The sequence below is a fragment of the Megalops cyprinoides genome, chromosome 4, assembly GCF_013368585.1.
Source record: "Megalops cyprinoides isolate fMegCyp1 chromosome 4, fMegCyp1.pri, whole genome shotgun sequence".
Lineage (NCBI taxonomy): Eukaryota > Metazoa > Chordata > Actinopteri > Elopiformes > Megalopidae > Megalops > Megalops cyprinoides.
This window is the reverse complement of record NC_050586.1, coordinates 3,500,001-3,525,639: the sequence shown is the minus strand read 5'-3', so window position 1 is coordinate 3,525,639 and position 25,639 is coordinate 3,500,001. Positions and strand designations below refer to the sequence as shown.

The following is a 25,639-nucleotide window of genomic DNA, read 5'->3' as shown; positions in this document are numbered from 1 at the left end:
ACAGAAGGCCAGACAATGATGGGAAAGGCCCTGAAATCTACCTACTACTATGGACAGAATTACTCATTCCACATAGCTGCCCGTCTACTGGGACAGGAGGAAAACCCAGTTGGCTTTTACAAATGACTGACTTATTTGCTTGGGTGTAGGTCCAGCCACCATCAGGCAATAAGGCAGCTACTGTTAGACACGTCATTCATAACCTTGGCTGCTTATTAGGTATTACAATCTTACTTCAGAATTTCTAGCTTACAAAAAGATTAATAGTATACAAAAACTGAAAAACACTCCAGTCAAAGACAAATGAAAAAAGAATGATTTATTCATACTGCTGTTATATCACAGTGCTGCAGAATACTGGAAATAATCAGTCTGTGCTTCAGTCCAGCCTCCATGCAGTAGGAGAAAACATAACAAATCAGTCAACAGTTTCATCCTGACATCTGAAACCCTTATTGGTTACCCATTAAGCTTTGAATGCTGACCTGGAAGAGATTCATTTGGTAGATAAGAACAAGTTCAATGCATAAGATATCTGAGTAAAAAAACACCTCTGCTCCTCATGTCCATAAAAACAGCATGCTTTAATGGCTTTAGGTTTTTGTCACTAATTTCTAATTTCTGCTGTGTGTTCCTAGTATCTTTCCTGGGCAATGGATTGTGGCTCTGAGGTCTCCCACTGGCAGATTGTGGGTTTCTTAGGAGTAGGTTTGAATTTAACAGCTTAATATTTTGCATACAAATTCCTGAAGCCACGGGCACTTCTGTGGGTTATTCACGTAACTTGCTCCAACACAGTGACCATAGAGCCTGTGAAATCTAAACACACAGACCGTGACTGCACAAGCTTCTGTAACACACCCTGCCAAGAAAGGTGTGTGTGTATGCACGCATTTAGAGCCTCTGATTCCTTCTCTGTGGGTTACAGAGCCCCATCTCCCCACTCAAGGTACTGTCCCACACAAATTCATGTACTCTCTTCCCCCCAAGCAGGTGAGCAAGTAAGTGAGATGGGGTGCAAGCCCCTTTCACCTCTATACCCCTGCCACACCTGTCCTTATTGGGGGCATGGCTGGGCTTTACTGGGCAGGATGGGTGACGGATATCTCTTCCGCGGCTGATCCGGGATCCATGCTTGACCCGGCCTCCCCTCCTTCCCCGGTTCCCGCCTCTCCCTGCCCCCCTTCCTCAGGGGTCCAGTCCCAGCGCCACACATGTAGCATGTGGTCATAGAAGGAGCAGGTGGCCAGCAGGCAGGAGAGGGCGGGGCCGTCACCAGTGGGGGCAGGGGGCGTGGCCACCGAAGGGGCGGAGTTCTCGGGTATGTACCTCCCTGCCTCATCCTCCAATGAGGTGTCGAAGCTGGCGGTGGGTGACTCGTACTGGATCCGCAGGTGTCCCCCGAGCTCCGCCCTCACCGCACCTCCTACCGCTCGTTCCTGAGGGGAGGAGGGGGGAGGACCCCCCAGGGCCAGGTGTGACCAATCAGCTCCGTAGGCCAGAGAGTTGTGCAGGATGTAGGAGGCCACGACGGGACAAGCCCCTCCGTCACCCTCTGAGAGGGAGAGAGAGAGAGAGACGCATCAGCTGAGAAGGATGTGCGTGGCGAGGAAAAGGTAAGGCTAACAAACCCACACTCATAGCTCGTCTCTTTGGCTCACCCAGGGCCTGCTGGCAGTGCAGGATGTGGAAGTCGTTGTGCATGCACGCGGCCAGCAGGAGGTGCTCGTGAGCAGGGTGCCACTTCAGCCTCCACACGCCACCCCCTAGCGGACTCTCGCTGAGCGGCTGGCGCAGACTCCGCCCGTCCCACAGCAGCACCTGCTCGTCGTAGCTGGAGAACGAAATCGAAACAGGCAACGCCATCAGCACAGCACGCCCCTCCCCCACAGGTCCAAGCCGCGCCCACTGCCTCGGCAGACCTCACCGAGTCTGAATATAGCTGCCAGGCTCTACAATACCAGTGGAAGTTCTCTGTAGCATCTTCCTCCTTCAAAGAAACTGTGGTAACAGCATTCCTTGATATAAAATTAGCCTCAGACCTATTATCTGGTGTTAACTTTATGTTACACTGTGCCTGTCTGCTTGCTGTGGTAGAGTACAGCCGCTTTCGCCTGCAGTCACAAACTAAAATGCATATTCAGTCGGGAGCATTTTTAACATTGCGTTACGCAGCAAGTTTAATTTCCTCTCAAATGAGCCCTATGCCAGGGCAGCCAAAACAATGGTGTCACTAATGGTTTTCAGCTGTGCGATGCTCAGGGCTGCCCCTCGTACTACTACCGGGCACATGACTTGAAATTAATTTAAAGCCAGAGGGCCAGAGGAAGAGGCACTGTAGACTTGGTGCCACACACGAGTGAATGAAACGCACGACATACCAGAAGCTAGCTTTTACTCCTGTGATGGAAGGAGGCGGAGAGAGCCGAGTGCCAAAGAGGAAGGAGGAGGAGGAGGAGGACAAGAGGAATGTGTCACTCACCTGCCCGTTGCTAGGATATGCTCACGGTGAGGGTTACTGTGTATGCTGCACACACCCATAGAGTGCCTACGAGAACAGGGCAAAGGAGAGGACAGCTTGTGTGACACACTAAACTCCTTTGTTACGGGGAAAAGAACTACTAAAAGAAATACTGACAATGACAAATGACACATAAAATCAGGATGAAGAGACACCAGAATGCAATAAAATACGATGCACACAGAAAAAAATGTTCACGTTACATTGAAATTGACTATACGGACAAACCACCTCAAAATACAACTGACACACAAGTAGAAGGGTATGAGAACATCCTTTCTTCTGCTTGGATGTCAAACCAGTTGATCTACACTGCTGATGCCTAAGAGAACTTTTTTTTCTGGAGTCACATTTTTTGGCAGGGCCTTGGAGCACCACATATTCCTGATACTCAGGAGGCATTGTGCAAATTGCCCTGGATGTGGGCATCCGTTAATTAAAAGAATGCTGTAAAACAATACACACTACTGCCTAAATGGATAACACTCATCTGCAGACTAAACAGGCAACTCAAGTCCCTCAGGATCCTCAACCAGTCAGACATCAGAACTTCCATTTCTCATGCAAAGTTGAATTTACATCTTGTAGAGAGTGCCATCCATGGTACGACCTCAGATGTTTGCCCAAGCAGGAGAGCCGGTTTGGGTGTGTGTGTGTGTGTGGGGGGGGGGGGGGGGTACAACGCAACCTTGAGAAGACCAGGCATCTCTCACCTCTTGCTGGTGAAGGTGGGGGTGGAAGGCCCGATCCTGAGATCCCAGCCCTTCAGCCTGCAGTCATCACCACCTGACACAGACACACACACACACGCACACACACACGCACGCACACACGCGCACACACACACACACACACACATATATATGGAGACACAGACGGGGTACAGTGTAACACAGGACATGTGTGAGAATTCACCAGAACAGCAAACGAGAAGCTGTTCAAAGGCCCAGACACGGGCTTTCCATGAAAGACACTAAAGTAGAGAGGGGATAAACCATAGACACAGAACGACACGTGACACTGAAAAGATATACATATATTACAAAACCTGCAAGGACACCCGGACACACTATATGACACCGATACACATGGTGACAATCCAATGACATGCTGGTCACATTTGAGTGGGTCATGCCCTGCGATATTTATGTAAGAAGAGGATTCGCTGATCTCCTTAACGCATGGATGGGCTGAAGCTCTGGGTAGAGTGAATGGGGTCACTAATCCAGGGAATATAAAGGTCACTAAACTGGAACACTGAGGTAGAGCAACTAAGGGCGCAGGTGGAAGTGATGTGGCGTAACCCTGAGCGGGGCTTGTAACCCTGAGGTTGCTGGTTCAGTTCCCAGGTGTGCCACTGCTGTTGTAGCCTTGGACAGGGTGCTTAACCTGAGTTCCTTAAATATAATGTCCAGCTGTACGTATGGATAAACATAAAATCTGGAATCTATAAGTAACCTACTCCACATAAGACTGCTAAGCACACATAAGAGAATGATATTACATAATGTAATGAAATTAAGTGTGATATAACACAATGTGATGAAATTAACTGTCAGCGTCTTACCAGAGTACAGCAGCTGGGTGTCCCAGTAGCTGAAGGCCGAGATCCAGGCCTCGTAATCGTGAGCCTTCCACTGCGCGAGAGCGGTCAGGCCCGCCGGAGTCAGCGAGAGCACGTTCACACCGCCGGCCGAGTCGCTGGACACCACCCGCACACCTGTGCTGCTGGCACAGAGACAGCACACCTCACACATCTTTCACCTGTCTGAGAGCGGCCTTCCGCCTCGGTGGCATGCACTGTGTAAGGGACTGACCCACGCTCGCCTTGCTCAGCTGGGTTCAGCGTGTGCTGCTGATCCTGCAACCTTACCAGATGCACTCTGTATGCATTCTACATAAAAGTGTCTGCTAAATTACTAAATGTAAATGATGTAAAGAGTTAAGTACAGAGAACTACTGTACATCACACCTGGCTTGACCCAAAACTATCTACTACCTGGCCCCCTCCAAATAGTCCCACCATTATAAACAATATCTGACCTCCCAATATGCCAGATGAACCTCCCCTACATGAGGAAGTGAAGCTGGCCCTTTACCACCTTTCTACCACTGTAAAGGAGCATGTGTTTTAGATGCTTTTATACCTTCGCCAGCTGTTTGTCTTCCCTTACCTGTCACCCCTTCCGGTGGACCAATCCAAGGACAGTGCCAGCCTATCAGAACCAAGCTCCAGGCCTGAGACAGCTTCCAGCCTACAGCTGCCTTCCTACTGGAGAGAGAGACATGAGTGCAGGGCCACAGCCAATCAAAGGGAATTAGACAGAGGATGAATGCTGTCCCTTGTTTCAATTGGCTGAATTGCCCTCCACCATCTAAAATGATATGGGGTGAATGTTCAGGAGAAAAATGGTGGGCGCTTCCTGTTGGTGGTAAAGGAGTGAGCAATCAATCACCCCCCACCCCCAGCGTAAAGCCCTCTGAAGGTCCTCAGCCCTCTGGCTGACCTTAGTTCCCATCATTCATTGCCTGGGTTTTTACATACAATTGTGAACGACAGTCAGCCGAAAGTCACTAACCCTAGCATCTGCAGTATGTCAGAGCATGTGACCAGATGATACGATGAGTAGTGGAGTGTCTGTCTCTCACCTGAGTGTCATTCAGTCTATGCAACTGCAGCTCTCCGCTGGCTGTGGCCAAGCCCAACAGGGGCCGCTCTAACACCGGCACGTGACACCTAACAATGGACATAAAAAGAAAGTCATTTTAAGTTTTTCTTAATCTATCTAAATCCCTAGATTAATAACAGATGAAAACCATATGAGAGGATCTGAGAAACTCTCACCAGAACACATATTCTTCATTAACTTTTTCCATTCTGAAATGAATATTTATACATAGCACATTGAAATCAAAATATCTGTATATAGTGACAAGGTATATCTGGCATGAGGGAAGCCTGAGCACAATAAACAAAACTTGGCTCACTTTTACCAGATGATAAAAATGTGATATTCATGAAGTGTAAGAAAAACCCATCGAGAAAAACTTATTGTTCTAAATTTCAGGAATATCCCAACTGAGTCATGATACAAGACACAGGATACTAAAAGTTTTTTTCACAGAACTATCATACTGAAATCTGAAATCATGACTTTGAGCGTAAATCATTATCAGGGTATGTTAGTCACAAGGCAGACCCTTTTCATTATTACATTGGCATCTAGCAGATGCTCTTATTCAGAGCGACTTATGTCAGTGGCACTTTTCTACAAAGTTATCCATTTATACAGCTGAATATTTACTGAGGCAACTGTGGGTTAAGTACCTTGCCCAAGGGTACAGCAGCAGTGTCCCAGTAGGGAATTGAACCGGTAACCTTTTGGGTATGAGTCCTGCTCCCTAATGCTACACTGCCACCCAAACAACAACAACAACAAAAATTTACAATGTGTATAAACTAAACTATTTTAAAAAAACATGGATAATTATACCCGTGTGGTCCTTACCACTTGATGTCCAGTATGGCAGGAGTGTCAATTCTCTGAAGCTCTGTGAGAGGTGGACACAGAGGACCTTCCTGGCAGAACTGGAACAGGTAGAGCCGGCCCACGCGGCTGGGCGTGGCCAACACAGCACCTGCCTGCAATCAGACACAAAGGGGGAGGAGTCATTTCGCTCAGCGCTGCGGCTTTGGCCGCCAGTTACTCCCTGTTGTGGCCTTGAAAGGGAAACAGCAGGGAGCATGTGCAAAATGTACAACATATTAACCGAGTGATATGAAATTTTACACTCCATGGCAGTGTTGCATAGTGGTTAAGGTGCAGGACTCATAACCAAAAGGTTGCCAGTTCAATTCTCCACTGGGGCACTACTGCTGTATCGTTGGCTCAGTAAATATTCAGCTGTATAAATGGATAATGCTGTAAAAACCTGTAATTGCTGTAAGTCACTCTGGATAAGACCGTCTGCTACATGCCAATAATGTAATGTCCTTGAAGCAGAGGCTTAAATGGAGAGTACTGGGAAAGCTTTTAGGGAGCACTGACCAGTGTGTACTCACTGTCCACTTCCCTTTTGTCATCTTACTGAGGATATATTATGCGGGGTGTTATATGACACCTCAAAATATAAATGTAAAACGTTAAACGTGCTGACATCTGGTACATCGCACAGCTGAATGAGACAAACAGCTGGCTGAGTGCTTTGCTCAAGGGTACAATGCCAGTATACCACCTGGGAACGAGCCCGGTTTTCTGTCACAACCCCATACTGCCACCCTTAGGTAAAAAGTGCACACAGATCGTTAATGAACGCTTCATGTTTAGATCAGAAGGCTCTCACCTCATCTGGCTCCTTGACCAGCTGGTATGTTCCGCACGCCAGCACGCTGTTCCACGGTGACACCGGGCACCACTCCACTGCGTCGGCGCTCAGCTCCGTGTCGAACACCTGTAGACTCCGAGTTCGCGACCGCCACGCCATAACGACACACCTTTCGCATACTGCAGCACAGGTCGCCTCTACGCCTGCTGGCAAGACATTGCACGGCAATGTGTTACCGAGCGAAACAGTTACATTGCGTCATCATTTTTGCAGCTTCAAGTGTGCTGGCACATGGAAAATGCCTACTGTTGGTAAGTTTCCGAACATGATAATGTAATAATGTAATGAATTGTAATCTTACGCTCACGTTGCTAGACGGCTATCAAACTATTCAGCCTATCAGCTATAGCACTGCAACAATTCCCGCATCAGTCTATTATCAGGTCACCTGACGGCTGCAAAGTAGATACTGGGACTCGCTTGGGAGCCATAGCTAACGGCTGAGTAGCGGGTGAGAGCACAAATTGCAACACATACACTGATCTGATAGCCAACTAGCCCGCTCGCTAGGCGAGCGAAAGCGCATGTAACTATCAAGTTTCGAATGCATGCACTGATCTGATAGCTAACTAGCCAGCTTGCTAGGCACTAAAGAAATAAGACTAATCTGACTTAAAAGATCTCTGGGATTACAAGACGCAGATTTCGCAAATTAATTCTCAAAGTAAGTTTCATTACCAAATCACCCTCTTGTGATAAAAAGAAAACTGCAAAACATACACGGCTGTCACCACTCGAAGATCTTAGCTGCAGCCGTGCATTCCGATTCCTTCCGGAACACAGCTCCTGTCACGTGTGTTTACGTCATACGTTGTAGATCCACGTGACGCAGGGGGCGTGGCCTCCATTTGCACGCCTCATAACGGGGTAGCAAATATAGGACCTTTCTAATAACAGGTGTTACCACAAAAATATAGGCCTGGTATAACGTACGACACGGCATCCTGCTTACATATCGATCTGCCATATCATATCTAATTGTAAGTTTATGCCACGATAAATAAAAAGAAGTGGTTAACGGCTAACGTCAACTGGAAGGCTTCAGCACCACACGGCAAACAATGTTATCAGTGTGTTAATTCATAACTGCATACAGGGGAAATTTTATTTAGACGATTATGACATATCGAAGCAGAATGAATAGCTAAATAACTGGCTCTATTATTTCGCGTTGATTTTGTTTTTTTATTATTTTGACAGCCGATTTTGCAGTGCTGCGGCCGGATTTGCCGTCTTTGTATTCATTTTTCGCCTGTCTTTGATTGGTTAATCGCGGTTCCGTCACTGTGACTGCCTCCTCTGCTCCTTTACGGTACACACGCCTCTCTTGTGTTCGTTCGTTTTAGCTGTTTTTTATAAATGGATCACGATGTACTTCCGGCAAAATCGATGTACTGCACCTTGGTTAACAAAAGTAACAACGTAAAATATGTGTGCTACTCACACAGGAAAGCAGGGGTATTCAATATCGGGTGAGTGTCAGATTCTCTTCTATCTTGGCAATCAGCTACAGTCTAGGTAGCTGAGTCTTACATTTAATCACAGACTGGAGAGTGTCGCATTGTGCTTACTGATGTATCCACTACAAAAGTTTCTATCTTTCCAATATCTTTTCCGACCCGAATTTTACTTAATTGTATTACTGACTTAGCTTGAACGCTAGCTATCTTGTTCATGCGACATTCTTTTTAAATGACCAACACAATAGACAAACAAGTCGAGGCAAAGCGTAAAGCCATGCGTATTTGCGACTGAGAATACGAAACTGCGCCCTCTGGCGGTGTGGAAGACAGAAGTCCCTCTCACTTGCAGCCGCGTCCCTTGATGTTTCTAATATGAAAGCAGCATTTTATTATACGTTTCCCCTGGTATTGTAGGGGAATCTTTAAAAGTTCGTGTTATAATTCTTATCTGACTCGCTTCCCTCTGTGTTTTCTTTTGTATGCGTGCTTCAGAATATTCTCGTAAATTCCCCAGGAAATGAACATCAGCGGAATTCTGATACAGTAATACATACATTTTCCTTTGCCAGTTTAACCAATGCCTCGGAAGTGTGGAGTACAGATTTCACAGAGGAGACTTTCGCCGAACATGTAAGATCTTCAGTGCAAGCGCGCACACACACACACACACACACAAACAGACAGCGAGAGAGAGAAAGAGAAATATTAAGACATTTAACAGTTTGGTTAATTGGTTAACACGTTGGACATTAGCTTGTTACATTACAGGTTCTGTAAGCACCCAGCATGTGCAAAGTCTTTATTCATTTGGGGCAGATTTAATTAACTTACATACTGTTTCCAGTTTTCAAAATATTCATGTTCTAAAGAGGCCAGCAAAACCCCTCCAAAATAGGAGTTGTCACCCTGCATTACATATGTTCAGTTACATATTTACATATTTAATGCGAAGTTGTGGTAAATTGTGATTGACAGATATGTGTCCTAACTTTCAGAGAAAAAAATTTGCCTTGACGTCAGCAGAAGATTACATCTCAAAAATCAGGTATGTCTACCAAAAAAAAAAAACGGTATAGGTTGGTTTGCATTGTACAGGTGAATGATTACAGGGGTGTGAAGTTAGGGTTTATATTCATAGACTTGGTACTGCAGTGGGCTCTGGTGGCCAGGGCATCTGTGTCTTTTACTGGAAGAGGAACTGGAGATATGTAGCAAGAAGGCTGCCAGATCAGCACATTCAATTCCCAGCTGAGGAACTGATGTTTTACCCTCTTACAAGGGAGATGACCTTTATTTCTGTCCAGCTGTATAAAAAAATATGTCAAAATTTTAGATGGGTATGTTTCCCTTAGCAATAAATGCTTTATCTGTTGCATACATATGGAGTAGCTGGTGAAAAACATCTCCCACCCATAGCAGCAGCTTTCGATGTCATTTGTCTGTCTGTCTAAAACTGGTTTTCATCATTTCCTCTTTATTGTCACGGTTACCCCTCTTGTGCTGCTCGAAATTCCTGTTCACATCCCTCGTTACATTAACATTACATTAAATTATTTGCATTCATCCAGACCAGGTTACATAGGTATCCATTTGCACCGCTGGATAATTACTGAGGAAATTTTGGTTTAAGTACTCTACCCAAGGGTACAACGGCAGTGCCCCAGCGGGGAATTGAACTGGCATTCCTTCGGTTATGAGCCTAACTCCACCACTCATAACCACTACACCACATTTGCATCCTCTGGGTTGCCAGATCAGCATGCCGGAGTGGGAGCGCCTCAGTGTCCACGCTGGAGGAGGGTGTCTCCCTCCAGCTGGGCGGGACCACAGGGGCCGTGACCGTCACCCTGTCCAGACTCAGCGACCCCGAGGCCAGTGAGGCACTGAGGGACCTGCTCTTCGGGATGGCGGACACTCTGACAAACCTGAACGCCGCAGGTAAAAATGCGTCTGCAGAACTGTCAGGAGGAGAGCGGTCGTGTGTAAGGGGCGTTGCTCTGCGCAGGTTCTGTGTGGATTCCTGGGCCTCTCGTCCGTCGGGACGGCTTATCCCGTTCCCTGCTCCCATATCAACCAGGTCACACGCTGAGGTCTGCACGGCAGTCAGAGGCTCTGCCTGCAGCAAAAGAGCCATCGCCTCACATGGCTTGCTTCAGCCTCAGAGCACTGTGGACTCGGGGAACAGGACTTGTGACACAAAGAATTCTGGGTAGTTAAAACCTGGTTTGTGATGCTGCCACTGTAGAGGGCTACACTACGTTTGGTTAAGCTGATGCTCTTAGCTGAAGCAACTAACACGGCTTACAGTTTTTACATGTTATCCATTTATACAGACAGATGTTTACTGAGGCAATTCTGGTGAGGTACATTGCCTAAGGGTACAACAGCAGTGTCCCACTTGGGAATTGGACCAGTAACCCTTGGGCTATGAACCCTGCTCCTTACAACTGCTACGAATACTGGCTTCTTAACATGTAAACTATGCAGCCATAGATATTGGGAAACACAGTGAAACTCCATAGACCAAGTTGTTATGGGGTATGCTAATTTTTGTGTTTGCCTCTTGGCTACTGCATCTGAACTGCAATTGGTCATGCATACACTGTGAGTTCATGCTGTAATTATCTGTCTCCCCTGTAGGGGGCTCCCCTTCATCCAGCTTTATGAAGGGCCAGTTCAGGCGCAATCCAGGTGCGTGGACATGATGGATTTTTTTCCTTCCTCATCAGTTTTCATTACTATGACTCTGTCTGTTGATTGAACTAACATACAGTAACTAAAAGTGTCACCCTTTTTTGTAAATGTGTTATTTTGGCTTTTAAATGTTGAGATGTATTTCACTTTCGAGGCTGGGAGTGTGAAGTAGTTCATAAATTGGTGTGATTCTGCATGCTGTCACTCAGACTTTGAGCCAAGGAGGCAACAGAATGGCCCAACTGTGGCTGTAAGGAAGCGCCTGCCTGGGGATTCTCTCATCAACCCAGGAAGCAGAAGGTGATTATAAAGGAGAAGAGGGGAAACACACCCATACGAGCACTTTAACACACACATACATACATGCACGCACACACACACACACACGCACACATATGTAAGACAAATGTGCTTGTAGACACATACCCAGCAATGAGTATAATTTTTTTGTTTGTGTCTTCAATAGAAAGAGGCCTGCAACAGGAGTGGCCTTTGATGACAGCGAGGATCTATGAAAGCAGACAGACAGAGAGACAGACAGAGAGCCGGACAGAAGACATACTGAGGCATAAACCTCTGCTGTGCCTCACCAATCCACTCTTCCTGCAAAGGTCTCAACTTCATCTGGAACCCATGAACTCTACACACATAACGGAACCTGAATGTACTGCTTCTAAACTTAACAATTCCTACATGAATTTTTATGGATTTCAAGGATATACCTGTCAATACAATGATTTTTAGCATTTTAAATCGGAGAGGGGGCATGTTTTTAAGTGCACTGATTTTAACTGGTGGATGTTTTAAACTATTATTAATGTGTGTGTAATAAACTTGCTTTTGATTTTTTTTTCAATGTGAAGTGCCTGTAGATCAGTAGTTTCCTGAGAGAGCACAGAAATAAAATGTTTCTTGATAATAAAGCAATTTTCCTTAAATACATGCCACCAAAAAACACATCACAACCGACACAAGAACCATTTTATATCCTCAAGGGACTTACAATTGTATGCTTTGGCTGTGTGATCATCCAACAGTAATAACTCTTATGCCAGCAAATCATTTATGAAGGATACTTGGATGTTGCTCAAGATATCCCATGTGAGACGGCAGTATTAACAGAATAATATTAACAGTCATTATGTCATTAAGGTATGCCAGGTATCAGTTCTAGGAGACAATTGATTTTTTCCTGGTTTTAATGTAAATAAAAAGTTTCATTGTTCCTCAGACAGATACATCACATTACTTATGTTTAATAAACATTTTTCACGAGAGTACATTTGACAAGTTCCAATCCAACCCAAATTTGAGAAAAAAATTAATGAGTAAATAATTGATTGTATGAGAGTAAATGGTGGTTATTATATCTACAAAGCTAAGCTCAAATGCATTATTCTCCCCTTGTTCCTGAAGCTGCTTAATGTTATAAAATACTTCCTTTTCACAGATCATATGTAGGTCTCATATGAGTCCGGGCCTATGCATTTACTAAGTGCCCATGCAATTCAAATGTTACTGAGCTCTGGTATGTAAAACAAAGGGTATGTGATAGCACCCCTGATACTTTAATAAGAAAAAAACAAGAATATATGTTACTCAAGTCAACCTGAGGAGGATTTCAGGCATAGGCCATCCACCATCTGTGAAGGGGATCCTTCTACTTCAGGTCGACAATGTTTTCTTTCCCTCCATCCTGCTGATCAGGGTCAGAACCCCTCAAATTCAGTTGGACCAGCCCCTCCTCGATGCTCTGGGTGGGGCTGGTGGGTGTGGGCGGGGCGGCGGCTGGTGGGTTGATTGCTGGCTTCTCTGGAGTGGTGGGAGCCACCTGTCTCTCCTCTACCTTTGCTTTCAGATGGGGGAAGTCATTTTCAAATGTCTGCAAGTCGTTCTCCTTATTACCTTGAATAAGTATTGTTCCATTTGCATATATATTGATGGTCAATGTAGCTATGCTGAGGTGAGCATTTTCAAACACCTTTATCTGGTGGCCTTTTTCAATCTCACAAGTGCGGTGGTGAGGATAGTGTTCAGGCAGGACACTCGTCCAGTCAGAAGTAAATTGGCTGTAGAAGATCAGGTTGGTTTTGCTCCCATCCGTCGCCAGGTCATGATAGAGAACTTCAGGGTTGCGTTTCAGCTCATCATCTTTAAACTTCTTCCTGGCCTGCTTACTCAGGCCTTCAACGTACGGCACAGACCTGCTCTTGGCTGCCATGACGACGCTTCAGGTGGATATAATGTTTCAGGAAAACTCTCACCCACTTTTATAAGAGATTGTGAAACAGCAAAGTGAGGGTTCTGAGGTCCTTCTGTTTTCTGTACTTCTGTGTCCAGGATATTTTTGGGACACTGCCTATCCTCGTGTGCTAGCTAAGGATGGTGACCAGAAAAATGATAAATCAGACAAGCAGCGTACTTTAAGCTGGAACATAGGCAAATCAATATTTAATTAAGCACACTAAACTGAAAAACTATTCATTAAACAGAACCTCTAACAAAAACTCCTTTCAGCACACTAACATATCAAGTAACTCAGATTTACACATTTTTACTTTTTACCTTCTTTTTACTCATTACCTCACAAAAAACTAAAAAAGCACTATTTCAAGTGAATGCTACTGAATGTGTCTTCTACAGTTAGAAATCGCTTGGACACAGTGAGTCTTTAACATATTTATGCTACATTCAATATTTTATTCAGTCCTAAATAAATCAGATTAACTGATTTCTTATCAGCCTTGTTGGAGGGAAGACCCTCCCATGATATGTTTGTGGCCTCACAATCACACTCATAACAGAGCTATGCCTGCAATATTGTCTTTCATTCTTTACAAGTTGGAAGAGGCAGGTAACCTCCAGTTGGCTACAATGAACAGATGCTTCTGCAGGCTGAACAGGTTAAAATGAAAGTTGTCCAAACAGGACACAACAGTGGGAACTGAGATTTTATGAATATTAAAAACAACAAAGAAATGGAATGAGTTTTGCATGTTTTCTTACTTGTCTCACAGGTTAATTTTCTGCTCTCCTGAACACTCTTCTGTTTCTTTGTCCGTTCTCCTTCTCTGAATGTTCCTCGCTAGTGAGTTGTTTCCTTTTTGCAATTCCTTTTTGTAATACTAGCTTCTCTTGCATCTACTTCCTGATTGTAGTATCATGACAACTTTTACGCAGAACCTTCCCCCATAGGTGCTGATGTAGGGCCAGCTTCATTGTTGAGATTATAGAGGTTAAGGTTTGAATCACGGTTGAGAATCATTCATCATCAGTTGTGCAACAACCGCAGAGAGGGATGGAGTTTCCCGTAAATATTTTGCACAACATATTAGGGTGGATCACGAAACAGACTTTTGTCTGTGTAACTGTAGGCAGAGAGGTATTTGAACTATTGAAAACTTTTGTTGTTTGCGATGTTTGGGGCAGGGTGTAGAAGGGCCCCAAGTGACTTGCAAAAGGCTTCTTACACAAATTTTGTAATAAAGCCACAAAATTTCAAAAATATATATCTACACTACACTGAAGATAACATTTGTGGCAGTTATAAAACTGGACAGTTCTTCTGAATTAATGTATAAATACCAAGTGTAAATATCGAGTTTCACACCTCAGGCCAGTGGAACAAAAGTGCATTTCTACTACAACGCAAGAGTATTTAGCTGAATGTTCCTCTCCTGTTGGTTCTGTTAAAACACTTCTGCACTCAACTGATTTCTTATCAGCCTTGTTGGAGGGAAGACCCTCCCATGATATGCTTGTGGCCTCACTATCACACCCATAACAGAGCTATGCCTGCAATATTCTTTACAAGTTGGAAGAGGCAGGTAACCTCCAGTTGGCTACAACTGCTTCCCCTTCATCCAGCCCTATGAAGAGCCAGTTCAGGTGCAATCCTGCACCGGAAGCCGAGAACGGCCGTGCATGCAATTATTTTTTAATGGGATAATTATGGAGAACTCGAAAATGAGTGTCTGGTTCATTTGATCAGCGTTTTATTGATCAGTTTGTTATTAAGCAGCTTCAGGAGTTCATAACGAGTTGATCATTTGAATCAGCTGTGTTGGAGCAGGGAGAAATCTAAAACATTCAGGACAAGGGGTCCTCCAGGAAAGGTTTGGGAAACGCTGCATTTGATCACACCTGATTTCAGCCTTCAAGATCGCTGTCATGACTGTCGCTGTCATGACTGTCAGAGGATCTGAATGTTATCTCTAACTAACAGAAAGACACAATGCAATTTCTGCCTGTGTTAGACCTTGACTGAAGTACAGTCTGATGCGTTGATCAATAATGGGTACTTCTGACATTTTCAGCTTAAATCAGTTGCTGCAGTTGCAGATGCCATCTATGCATGCTGGCATGGCACTCCTGATCTCTGATAAACATTATAAGTAATAAGAGGAAACGACCTTTAGTTTTCTCATGATAACGAAATAATTAACTCGTTATCACGAGAAAATGAGTTTTGTTATCTCAAGATAACGAAATACTCGTGATCTCGAGATAACGGCATTTAAAAAAACAATTGCACGCACGGCCGTTCTCGGCTTCCGTAAGGACACACCAGTGGGAACTGAGATTTTTATGAATATTAAAAACGAAAGAAACAACAAAGAAACGTAAGGAGTCTTGCATGTCGTCTTACTTGTTTGGCAGGTTAATTTTCTGTTTCCTTGAACACTCTGTTTTTCGTTTGTCCATTCTCCTTTCCTGAATGTTCCTTGCTAGTAAGTTATTTCCTTTCGGCACGACTAAAAGTACATCCCGCAGCTGTGAAACTGTGTGGACCGGGTGTAATACTAGCTTCTCTTGCATCTACTTCCTGATTTTAGTGTCATGAGTTATGACTATTTCACGAAACATCCTGTCGTCTGTGGGCGTAACGTAGGCAGAGAGCCCAAGATGTGCTACGAGGCGGTACTAAATTACCACACTGGAGTTTGGATCGAATTAGTACGAGCTGCTGGTTTCCCGTTTTGCTTTCCTAGCTAACTAGCCATCGTCTCATTGTTTTTCTTAGCTTTCACTCTTAGTATTTATTGCTCTTATTTCCAAATTCATGGCTGCAGCCTAGCCTGCTCTTCTCACCTTTACCTGATGGTCATTTCTGTGTTTTTTTTTTATTCCCGTTGTCTAAATGCAATTTGCTTATCCACTTATGACATGACTTACTAAATTTATTAAACGTTTAAATTTCTTACTTTAAAGATCATAATTCTTACATCCATTTTTAGTGTCAAACCTCACATTTTCTATCTCACCGATTAACCGACTGTTCATTGGCCCATTTCCCCAACCCTCCGCCCCACCTCCCAGATCAAGAAAAAACTTGTATGCGAATATATACAACTCATGCTCCAAGCACGCACACACACACACACACACACACTCAGTTTCCACCTCTCCGATACTTTCACTCTGTATAGAACCCCAGAGGACTAGTTGTAGTCGATTCCATTTTTCAATTTCAAGAAAACTCTTCAAAAACTCTAATGATTCAACTCATACCTGATTTATTAATTTTTTTTTTGTTCATTTTGTTTTGTTAACTTGAAAAATATCAGATCACTTCAGCTGGAGCACAAGAGTGTGGAAACAACGAACAACCAAATCAGAAACGAGCCAAAAAAATTCAAGTCAAAATGTTACGTGAGAACAGTAGTTTACAGCAAAGGAAAATCGTCGACATATATTCTTAAAATATAAATATAAATATATTTATATTCATATACACACGCATAGGATACATTCCAAAGCATTTGGCTCCAGAGTAAAACTGAATTCATCACTAAATCAGCCGGAGAAGTTTGATGACATCATAATCACTGCATGTGGTTTCTGATCACATGACCTGGCTCACTACTGCTGGTGTCTGGTCCTCTTGAAGGTGGATTTTATATTCAGGATTCACTGTGACTTATTCTGCTCTGAAGCAAAAATGACTCTGAAAAGCACCCCAGTGTTTTTTTTTTTTTTTTTTACGTTGTGTTATTAAATGAAGCTCTCAATGTTACCATACAGTGACGGCCTTTACTTTGCAATCTGGGGGGGGGGGGTTGGCTTGTAGGAGGGTGTAAAGGTATGGGTGGCGGGCACACTCCAGGCCATTTTAAGGGTGTCAGGTCTACTTTGTTGTAACACAGAGGTCAAAGTTCACAGAGCTCTGATCAAAAACGGAGCACAACGGTCATGAGCAAGGGCTGAGAAAAGGGTCAAAGGTTAGTGTCTGCCTGGGGTCCAGTCCATGTGAGCCACTGTAGTGTGACCTTGGTATTATTTACAACAGTAAATGGAAAAAAAAAAACGGTTTCTACTTGAAACACAAATATGTGACATTTGACAAAGGGAAAAAAATTCATGACGATGCCATGTTTCTCAACCAGTTACCCAAGTTTTCTTTTTCTTTTTTGAACATTCAAGAGTTTTTTGTCATTCATTTTTTAGCTAGCAGAACTGCCCTTTGCAGATCACTTTCCTATTGTTAAAAAACACAACTGTTCCAGATTTTGTTCCCTGCTAATATAGAGAAATTCCCAAATACACCCCGCTCTGTGCATTCGAGGAACATGAAACACATTCAACGCTGCTGTCCATCAGCTTCCTTTTACAGGGAAAAACAATACTGTCATACGACCCCTCGAAGTAAGTCTCCAGAAGTAAGTCTCCTCTCAATGCATCCTCATGATGTGACATGAGCGATGGGAAAGTCCTGGTGGTTAAACCTTCATTTCTACTGTTGGGGGCCATGGGGGGTGGGGGGTGCAAACTACTGAACTAAAACTTTTGTTATTTGCAATGTTTGGGGCAGGGTGTAGAAGGGCCCTGGAATGACTTGCAAAGGGCTACTTACACAAATTTTGTAATGAAGCCACAAAATTTCAAAAATATATATCTACACTACACTGAAGATAACATCTGTGGCAGTTAGAAAACTGGACAGTTCTTCTGAGTTAATGTATAAACACCAAGTGCAAATATCAAGTTTCACACCTCGGGCCAGTGGAACAAAAGTGCATTTCTACTACAACACAAGAGTATTTAGCTGAATGTTCCTCTCCTGTTGGTTCTGTTAAAACACTTCTGCCCTCATGTTATTCACCAAGTTATTCTGTTTGTTTCTACAGGGCAGCAGTCATCCTCTGAGGATCTGTTCAAAATAATATGCTGAAAATTCACTTTAGCTTCACAGTGCTGTAATAAAATAGACTTAATTATTGTTCATGTGATTGACACTTTGTGGGGGGACCTTATGACCCACTGTAAAGCAACTCATAGCTATATTATTAATCATTAACAGGGTTTAAATTACCTTGCAAATTACATTCAAAAAAATATACAGTATAAGGTCCACGTGAGATTTCATCAGTACAATTTAAGCATTGCAATCCTGAAAGAGAGTCTGGGAAGAGAGCGTTCAGTTGAACAGGGGTTCTGTTCCAAACAAAAACATGAGGGAGCCACTCCACAGTGTTGGTCAATTCAATAGGTCAGATACAGAAAGTGGGTGTGGTTTCCTCGCATTATAGAACAGGAAAGCTGTAGCTACAGTTTAAGGAGGTTCCAATCTGTGCGTTCTCGCAGTCACACATTTTCTCGTCATTTACAATCCGCGGCTGGGGAGGCCAGCTGGCCTGTACATAGGGTTTTCCTTTTTTGACTAGTTTAGTGTTTTCAAGTTACAGAAACATAAAAGGCCAGGGACCCACAACACAGTTCCATTTTCAACCCAAGCATGCCGACAATTTGCCACTTTTGAAGGTGCACGTACAGTATATTAATTACTAATTATCAGTCTGTTAATTAAATAAACACAGCAATCCGACCGCAGACATGTCATTACATGAAAGAAATCGCTTGTCTCTCCACAGAAGAAGCACACTGCACTGCTTTGGACTCATTGCTCTAAGTGAGTTTGAAGATACAGCATGCTTGAAAGGCAAGGACAGTTTCAAAGTTATTAAACTCAAAAAAAGGGGGCAAGTCCAGCAACACAGGAAAATGGCAATTAAAATGGTCAGAAACAAACATTACCATTCCCAAAAAATGAGTTTACATTCAGAGCAGGACATCTGTCAGCATCAGCATGCTGAGCCCAATGTGGTCTGACCTTAAAGAGAATGATATGTTATTCTGTGACATCAGTGGCCACAAACGCCAACACATAATAATAACAACAATAATAATAATAGCAATAATAAGCATCAAGCCCGGAATTTCCAATGACACCTAACCCCTGAAAAATCCCTTTTTAACACAATGCTGTTTCTGCACTCCCTGCGACCCTGAGGGTGTTCAGGGTTCAGAGTTCTCCTCAACATTCACACGCTTCCCCTTCTGTGTTCCCAATTTCAGCAAAACTCATAAATGGACACGTACACGTTTAAACAGAATGTCCCTGTTGAAGTCCCGGCATTCTGGTGATAGCAGTGGATTACCCAAGATGTGGCCCTCTCTCTCTGAGCTCCTCCCCACCTCAATCCCTGCTGCAGCCGGACGGTCAGAGAGGGGCTGGCCTTTGGCCTCTCACTGCATCCTCTTCCCCACACATCTCAGCGAGACGGTGCGCTCAGCGAGAGTTTTCCGTTTCTGCAAAGGTTCGAGGGATCACAGAGATACAGCGCGCCGCTCCCTCGCACACAGACAGAGACACTCCCCCCGCCCCGGCCTGCCTCCAATCCGGAAAGAAAAACATTCCTTTGCTTGTTTGTCCTCTGCTTCCCACCTGAAATCTTCCCCTCTCCTCCTGGAGTCAGACAGATCTCTGTGCTGTAGTCTGTGTGTCTCCATCTATCTCTCTTTGTAAGTCAGTTACCGATGTTCAGCAGAGAGTGTCTGTGTTAAACGACAGCTGCACCTAAAAAAAGGGGAAATGTAAATTTTTAGCTTATTATTTTTAGCGTTATTTCAGTGGAACCGCTTCTCAGTTTCCTGCTTTATATCCTTCCTCCCTCTCAAGCCCCACCCCCTCTGATATCCACCTCCACTGACCCCCTCCTGCCTGACCCCTCCCCTCTCTGACAGCTTCCCCTAACCCCTTACCCTCCCACCCTCACCTGATACCATCCCTCTGCAAGCCCTACTTCTCTCACTCCATCTTCCCTCTCTCTCTCTCTCTCTCTCTTACACCACTCCCCTTTCTCCTTTCCTGACTCCTCCCCTTCTCCAGTCTCCGCCCCTCCCTCTGGCCCCGCCTCTCTCTCTCTCTCTCTCTCTCTCTCTCTCACCCTTTCCTCTTCAAAGCTGATGAGTCCCTCGTCATCGTCGCTCTCCAGCTCCTCCGGCTCCTCGCTCACGAGCGCGTTCAGCTCGGTGTTGGCGGGCCGGGGCCGGAGCATGCTCAGTATGCGCTGCAGTGGCGACTGGCCACCACCAGGGGGGGAGCTCTCCTGCTGCTCCAGGTTGTCGCTTTGCTTCTTGGCGAAGTTCACAAACACCTGCGAGGGCGGGGTGTTGAGACGGTTTTAAGCACTGATACTGCAGAGGAGACAGACAGCCAGGTAGCCTAGCAGACAGGCACAAAGACAGGCAGAGACAGACTAACACACAGGCAGGTGAGGAGAGAGGTATACAGAAAAGCATGCAGACAGACAGACAGACAGAGAGACAAAGAGACAGACAAAAGTAAAGGCAGACAAACACACACACAGACATGGACACAGGCAAGCAAAGAGAGCCCACCAGACAGACATATGGATAGGCATATAGACATAAAGACAGACAGGAACACACTCACATTATCCAGTGTGGTCTGGCTGACAGAGTAATCCTCGATGCCCAGCACCTCCACTACCTGCTCCATCTTACTGAAGACCTGAGCCAGGGAGATGCGCTCAGACTTCAGCTGGTACTGCACCTTGGTGTGGTGTCGCTCCTGTGAAGAGGGAGAGAGACCGGCTAATTAACAGTTATGTTGAAAGGCAGGGGACCAGTATTACCACACGATGTCGGAAGTGTTTTTTATTCCTCTTACTGAACACTGTACAAATGCATGTCACCCATGAAAACCTGACTTGTCAGCGAGGCCCTCATTTATAATTCCTGGCTACTAATTGAACTACAACATCTTCTTGTAATGCTAGTCCTTGTGAAAAGCACTTGGGCATCCTATCTGGAGTCCTATGAGTGTACCTCTCCATACACAGACCACCTACTGAAAACCTTTCTGTTTCTTGCTTGATGCCTCCACACGTTCCAGCAAAGGGAAGAGTACCTTCAGAATAGCTTCTGGGAAGTTCCTGTTGAAGAATCTCACCACTTCCTTCACACTGGCACTGGTCTTGGTCCGCACTGTGATCATGTACCCATCCCCAAATCTGAGGGGGAGGGAGAGGAGGTGACAGAGAAAGAAAGGGAGAAGTCAAGAGTCAGAGAGAGAGAGGAAGAGAGATTCAGGGAATGGGAAACACGCAGGGTAAGAGAAGAAAAGAAAGACTTAGTTGAGTCTATATCCCTGCTCACTGTGAACCTTGTAGAATTAAATCTGACCAGTAAGGTGTGTACTCCTGAAACATGCAATATTACTTTCTACCAGCAGGGTGTGCTCTTCTCACCTGTTTTTAAGGTGCTGAATGCTGCCCAGGCACTTGAACCTCCCATTGACCATGATGCCCAGCCTGGTGCACAGCGCCTCACACTCTTCCATGCTGCAGAGACAGGGAGGCCACACCTCTCATAAGCACAGCAGGACCAAACACAGTAAGGTACACATCACCTGCTTACAGAGCGTCAGGAAAGCATATAAATTTCATTACATTACGCTCATTCAGCAGACGCTCTTATCCAGAGCAACTTCCAGCACAAAAGGTCAGATGTGTATCCATTTAGGCTGAGTGAGCAGCAGTGTCAGACCAGGCTAACAACACTCCCAAACCAGTGAGTGTAAGCATAACACTATTCAAGCCCTACCGCAAGTTAGCTTGCGCTAACCTGACTAGACAAGGGAAGCCAAGTATACTACCACACATCTGGATCACAGAACGCAAAACACAGTGTGATACTACACATAAAATAAACAGCAAATAGTAGACGCTGCAGGTGTTATAGGGGGGACTGAGTGAGGTGGAACTGAGATGCAGTCTGAAGAGGCGGGTCTTCAGTCTGTGTCGGAAGACAGCTGGTGTTTCTGCATGTGATGTCATGCACCGCCACACCGCAGGAGCTGCGTACGGATTGGCCGCACGGTCCTGGGGAATGACTCACCTGTGCGACGTCAGCACCACGGAGCGTCCCGTCTTGATGATGTCGAGGATGAGATTCCACAGGAAACGGCGGGCCTTGGGGTCCATGCCCGTGGTGGGTTCGTCCTGGATCACGAAGAGAGGGAGAGACCAATCAGAGCCGAGCGCCTGCGGCCGTGAGGAGCAGAGACTGAGCTCCAGGCACAGGGCATGAGAAGGCCAGAGAGGACACTCTCACACAGGCCACATGGTGACACTGTGGACAAAGTGGACAACAAATTTGAGTGTCTGCTGAAATATAAGTTAATACTAAAAACAAAAAGCAAAACAACAGCTAAGACCCAATGGACAGGGTTCAGGATCATGATTAACATCAGAAGTGCACAGCAAAAGAGACAGGAATTGCTCCATCTCCCTCTCGCTTTCTCCGTCTCAGTCTTTCTGTCTCTCTTCTCTCTCTCTCTCTCTCTCTCTCTCTCTCCCTGTGTTTCTCTGTTTCTCTCTCTCTCTGTCTGTCTGCCTGACTCTCTTTCTGTCTCTCTCTGTCCTTCTGACTGGTCTCTCACCAGGAAGATGAGTGAGGGGTATCCAATGAGGGCGATGGCCGTGGAGAGCTTGCGTTTGTTGCCTCCGCTGTAGGTGCCCGCCGGTTTGTCAGCGTACTTGGAAAGTTCCAGCTTCTCCAGGGCCCACTGTACCACCTGGAGGGGAGGGGAGACATATTGGGGGGGGGGGCGGGGGGCAGAGAGAGTAAAAACAATCAGGAGCTGCAGCCTGTCCAACCGAGCCCTCTCACCTGTACGAGCAGCCTGTCTAACCCTCTCCCCTGTATAACCAGCCTGTCTAACCCTCCAGCTGCAGCCTGGCTGTGGCTCTCACCCTCTCCTCGTCCTTCCAGGGAATGCCCCGTAGCCGGGTGTACAGCTCCAGATGCTCTCTGGCCGTCAGGTCCTCAAACAGGGCGTCAAACTGGGGACAGTATCCAATGCTCTGCTGCACCCGCAGGAGCTCCCGAAGAATACTGAGCACACGCATACGCACACAAGCACACACACAAACAGATACACACACACACACACACACACACACACACACACACGCACACGCACAAACACACACAAACAGATACACACACACAAAGGAAAACACAAAAAAATCAGAAAAAATGAGAAGTGGCATGAAAACTATCATACAGCACACAGCGGTAAACAATATCAGGCACATCTTTGGCATATTAAACGTTACTGTGATTGCCCTCTCTGGATCTCAAAGCATAACATCATCCTTTTGGCTGAGAAACTTCAGTGAAGGAGGGGCGTACCTGTGCCCCCCGATGAAGGCCTCTCCCCCCGTGGTGCTCACATCTCCGGTCAGCATCTTAAATGTGGTCGTCTTCCCCGCACCATTCACCCCCAGCAGACCGAAGCACTCCCCCGGACGCACCCCCAAACACAGCCGGTCCACCGCCAGGATGCGCCCCATCTTCCGGGACTTGTACACCTGTGAGGGAGGAGGGGGTGTCCCGTCACGAAAAACAGATCCATCGTCCCCCCACCAGTGACACACCTCATCAAGATCAAGCTTCTGGGGCAGATCATGACATCATCATCCTTATGGTTTTGTAATTTTATAAGCTCTATCTCCATCGGCCATCTGGCCCAGTCCTCTGGCTACTGGACAACATTTTGATGTGATTATTAACTGCACATTTGATTGGCAGATGATCTTAGCCATGAACTGCCATGTTATCCGTGTGCACAGGTGAATGTTTGCCATGGGGGTTCAGGTCGAGGACCCTGCTGGGAGAGGCAGCGGCAGCGTCCTGTTTGGGACCCGAACCCGTGTCCTGCCGGTCTCTGACCTTGGTGAGGTTTTCGATCTTCAGCATGTCATTGTCGGCGTCACCGCGCAGCACCCTGCGTCTCTCTCGAGCCACGTCCACGTCGTCGTCCTCCACCGGCTGGCTGCTCACGGGGACCCTCCTGCAGAGACACGCAGGGGTCAGCAGGCGGGGCAGACGGGGGGTAGGGGGCGCGGCCCAGCGGGTGGGGCTCAGCAGGCAGGGCGGGGCAGGGCAAGTTCAGCAGCCGGGGCAGCCGGGAAGCAGGGCCCAGTGGGTCGGGCTCAATAGGCAGGGCGGGGCAGGACAGGGTCAGTGGCCGGGGCAGGTGGGGAGAGGCGGGACCCAGCTGGCAGGGCGGGGCAGGACAGGGTCAGCGGGCGGAGCAGACGGTGGGGGGACCCAGCGGGTGGGGCTCAGCAGGCAGGGCGGGGCAGGGTAAGTTCAGCGGGCAGGGCAGCCGGGAAGCAGGGCCCAGTGGGTCGGGCTCAACAGGCAGGGCGGGGCAGGACAGGGTCAGTGGCCGGGGCAGGTGGGGAGAGGCGGGACCCAGCTGGCAGGGCGGGGCAGGACAGGGTCAGTGGGCGGGGTGGGTGGGGCACACACTGGCAGGTAACAGGACATACACACACAAATACAGACACACCTACCTACATACACATTTACAGGAAGACCAGCTCACACAGGTACTAGAGGACACCAAAAGTTCACACACATACATGCTAACACAGGTGTAAACACACACAGGCACACACACAGGAAACACTACAGGCACATATACCTACACACACGCATGCACACACACGCGCACATACATAGACATGCATGCACACACATACATAGACACAGGCACGTATGCCTGCACTCACACACATTTACCAAAGAACAGAAGCACACACATTCACACACTCATACACACTCACTGGGGTTTCCTTAGGAAGTTATACTGGCACATGATAGTGATGAAGAATCCCACAAATCCTTCAATCGTCATGGCGACAAGGCCCCGTGTCACGATGTCCCACTCGAAGGGGGACTTCATTTTGTCAAACTGACCTGAGAGAGGAGGAGAGGATGAGAAAGGTGAGGACTAGGTGTGAGTGTGAGAGAGGAGAGGGGAGGAGGAGGTGGGAGTGTGAGAGAGGAGAGAGAGGGGAGGAGGAGGTGTGAGTATGAGAGAGAAGAGAGAGATGGGGGAGCCAAACTCCTGCGAGGACACACTGACCTATCTTGGCGTAGTACTCGTTGATGTACTCATTGTAAGCCATCTCCATCAGCCCATGGCCCAGGTTGTAGTTGGGGAAGATGAGGAAACAGGACTTCAGGTAGCTATTCACCACCTTCAGATCCTGAGGATAAGGAAGTGAATGATAGTTATAAAATCATTTCCTGATTATGTCTGAAAGACATTTACTGTATATGAATGGAAACTGCTTCCTCAATTGTCTTTTGAGGATCGTGTGATAGGACAATAGATCTGTCATGGTCATGGCTCCTTCTAATCTGACTTTCTTATAGTTATAGTCTTATAGGTATAGTCACCTTGTCGTGCTCA

The 25,639-nt window shown here is 46.1% G+C and overlaps 3 protein-coding genes across 8 annotated transcripts in view; 1 reads left to right on the top strand and 2 right to left on the bottom strand.

Annotated features, from left to right (window-relative positions):
- Positions 1–354: 354 nt before the first annotated feature.
- Positions 355–7,705, bottom strand: dph7 (diphthamide biosynthesis 7). Of its 3 annotated transcripts, none has more exons than XM_036527313.1 (10): positions 7,628–7,705; positions 6,866–7,050; positions 6,031–6,164; positions 5,171–5,258; positions 4,696–4,790; positions 4,089–4,246; positions 3,235–3,307; positions 2,483–2,548; positions 1,662–1,834; positions 355–1,555 (listed from the first exon to the last, which is right to left on the bottom strand). In XM_036527313.1, the coding sequence occupies exons 2-10, from the start codon at positions 7,004–7,006 to the stop codon at positions 1,080–1,082; spliced, it is 1,404 nt and encodes a 467-aa protein (XP_036383206.1). In that variant the 5' UTR covers positions 7,007–7,050; positions 7,628–7,705; the 3' UTR covers positions 355–1,079. The 3 variants fall into 3 exon arrangements, with proteins under 3 accessions (XP_036383206.1, XP_036383205.1, XP_036383207.1); XM_036527312.1 differs by having other exon boundaries at positions 6,866–7,053; positions 7,628–7,682; XM_036527314.1 differs by having other exon boundaries at positions 7,586–7,673.
- Positions 7,706–7,759: 54 nt separating this feature from the next.
- Positions 7,760–12,094, top strand: paxx (PAXX non-homologous end joining factor). The gene is made up of 8 exons (XM_036527458.1): positions 7,760–7,887; positions 8,254–8,379; positions 8,940–9,000; positions 9,366–9,415; positions 10,124–10,308; positions 11,011–11,061; positions 11,274–11,364; positions 11,531–12,094. Exons 2-8 carry the CDS (start codon positions 8,267–8,269, stop codon positions 11,577–11,579), a joined length of 600 nt encoding a protein of 199 aa, XP_036383351.1. The 5' UTR covers positions 7,760–7,887; positions 8,254–8,266; the 3' UTR covers positions 11,580–12,094.
- Positions 12,095–18,206: 6,112 nt separating this feature from the next.
- abca2 (ATP-binding cassette, sub-family A (ABC1), member 2) overlaps positions 18,207–25,639 on the bottom strand; it is a 69,883-nt gene continuing 62,450 nt past the window's right edge. For 3 of the 4 annotated variants that reach the window (XM_036527555.1, XM_036527556.1, XM_036527554.1), the window contains 13 exons: positions 25,627–25,639; positions 25,310–25,433; positions 25,008–25,140; positions 24,106–24,226; positions 23,566–23,744; positions 23,124–23,265; positions 22,811–22,945; positions 22,267–22,370; positions 21,618–21,710; positions 21,278–21,380; positions 20,801–20,938; positions 20,292–20,501; positions 19,886–19,921 (listed from right to left, as the gene is read on the bottom strand). The exon at positions 25,627–25,639 is cut by the window's right edge and continues 135 nt beyond it. In XM_036527555.1, the coding sequence (XP_036383448.1) occupies positions 19,886–19,921; positions 20,292–20,501; positions 20,801–20,938; positions 21,278–21,380; positions 21,618–21,710; positions 22,267–22,370; positions 22,811–22,945; positions 23,124–23,265; positions 23,566–23,744; positions 24,106–24,226; positions 25,008–25,140; positions 25,310–25,433; positions 25,627–25,639 (1,531 nt within the window). Of the gene's footprint in view, positions 19,922–20,291; positions 20,502–20,800; positions 20,939–21,277; positions 21,381–21,617; positions 21,711–22,266; positions 22,371–22,810; positions 22,946–23,123; positions 23,266–23,565; positions 23,745–24,105; positions 24,227–25,007; positions 25,141–25,309; positions 25,434–25,626 lie in introns of all 4 variants that reach the window. The other variant, XM_036527552.1, reaches the window with a different exon arrangement.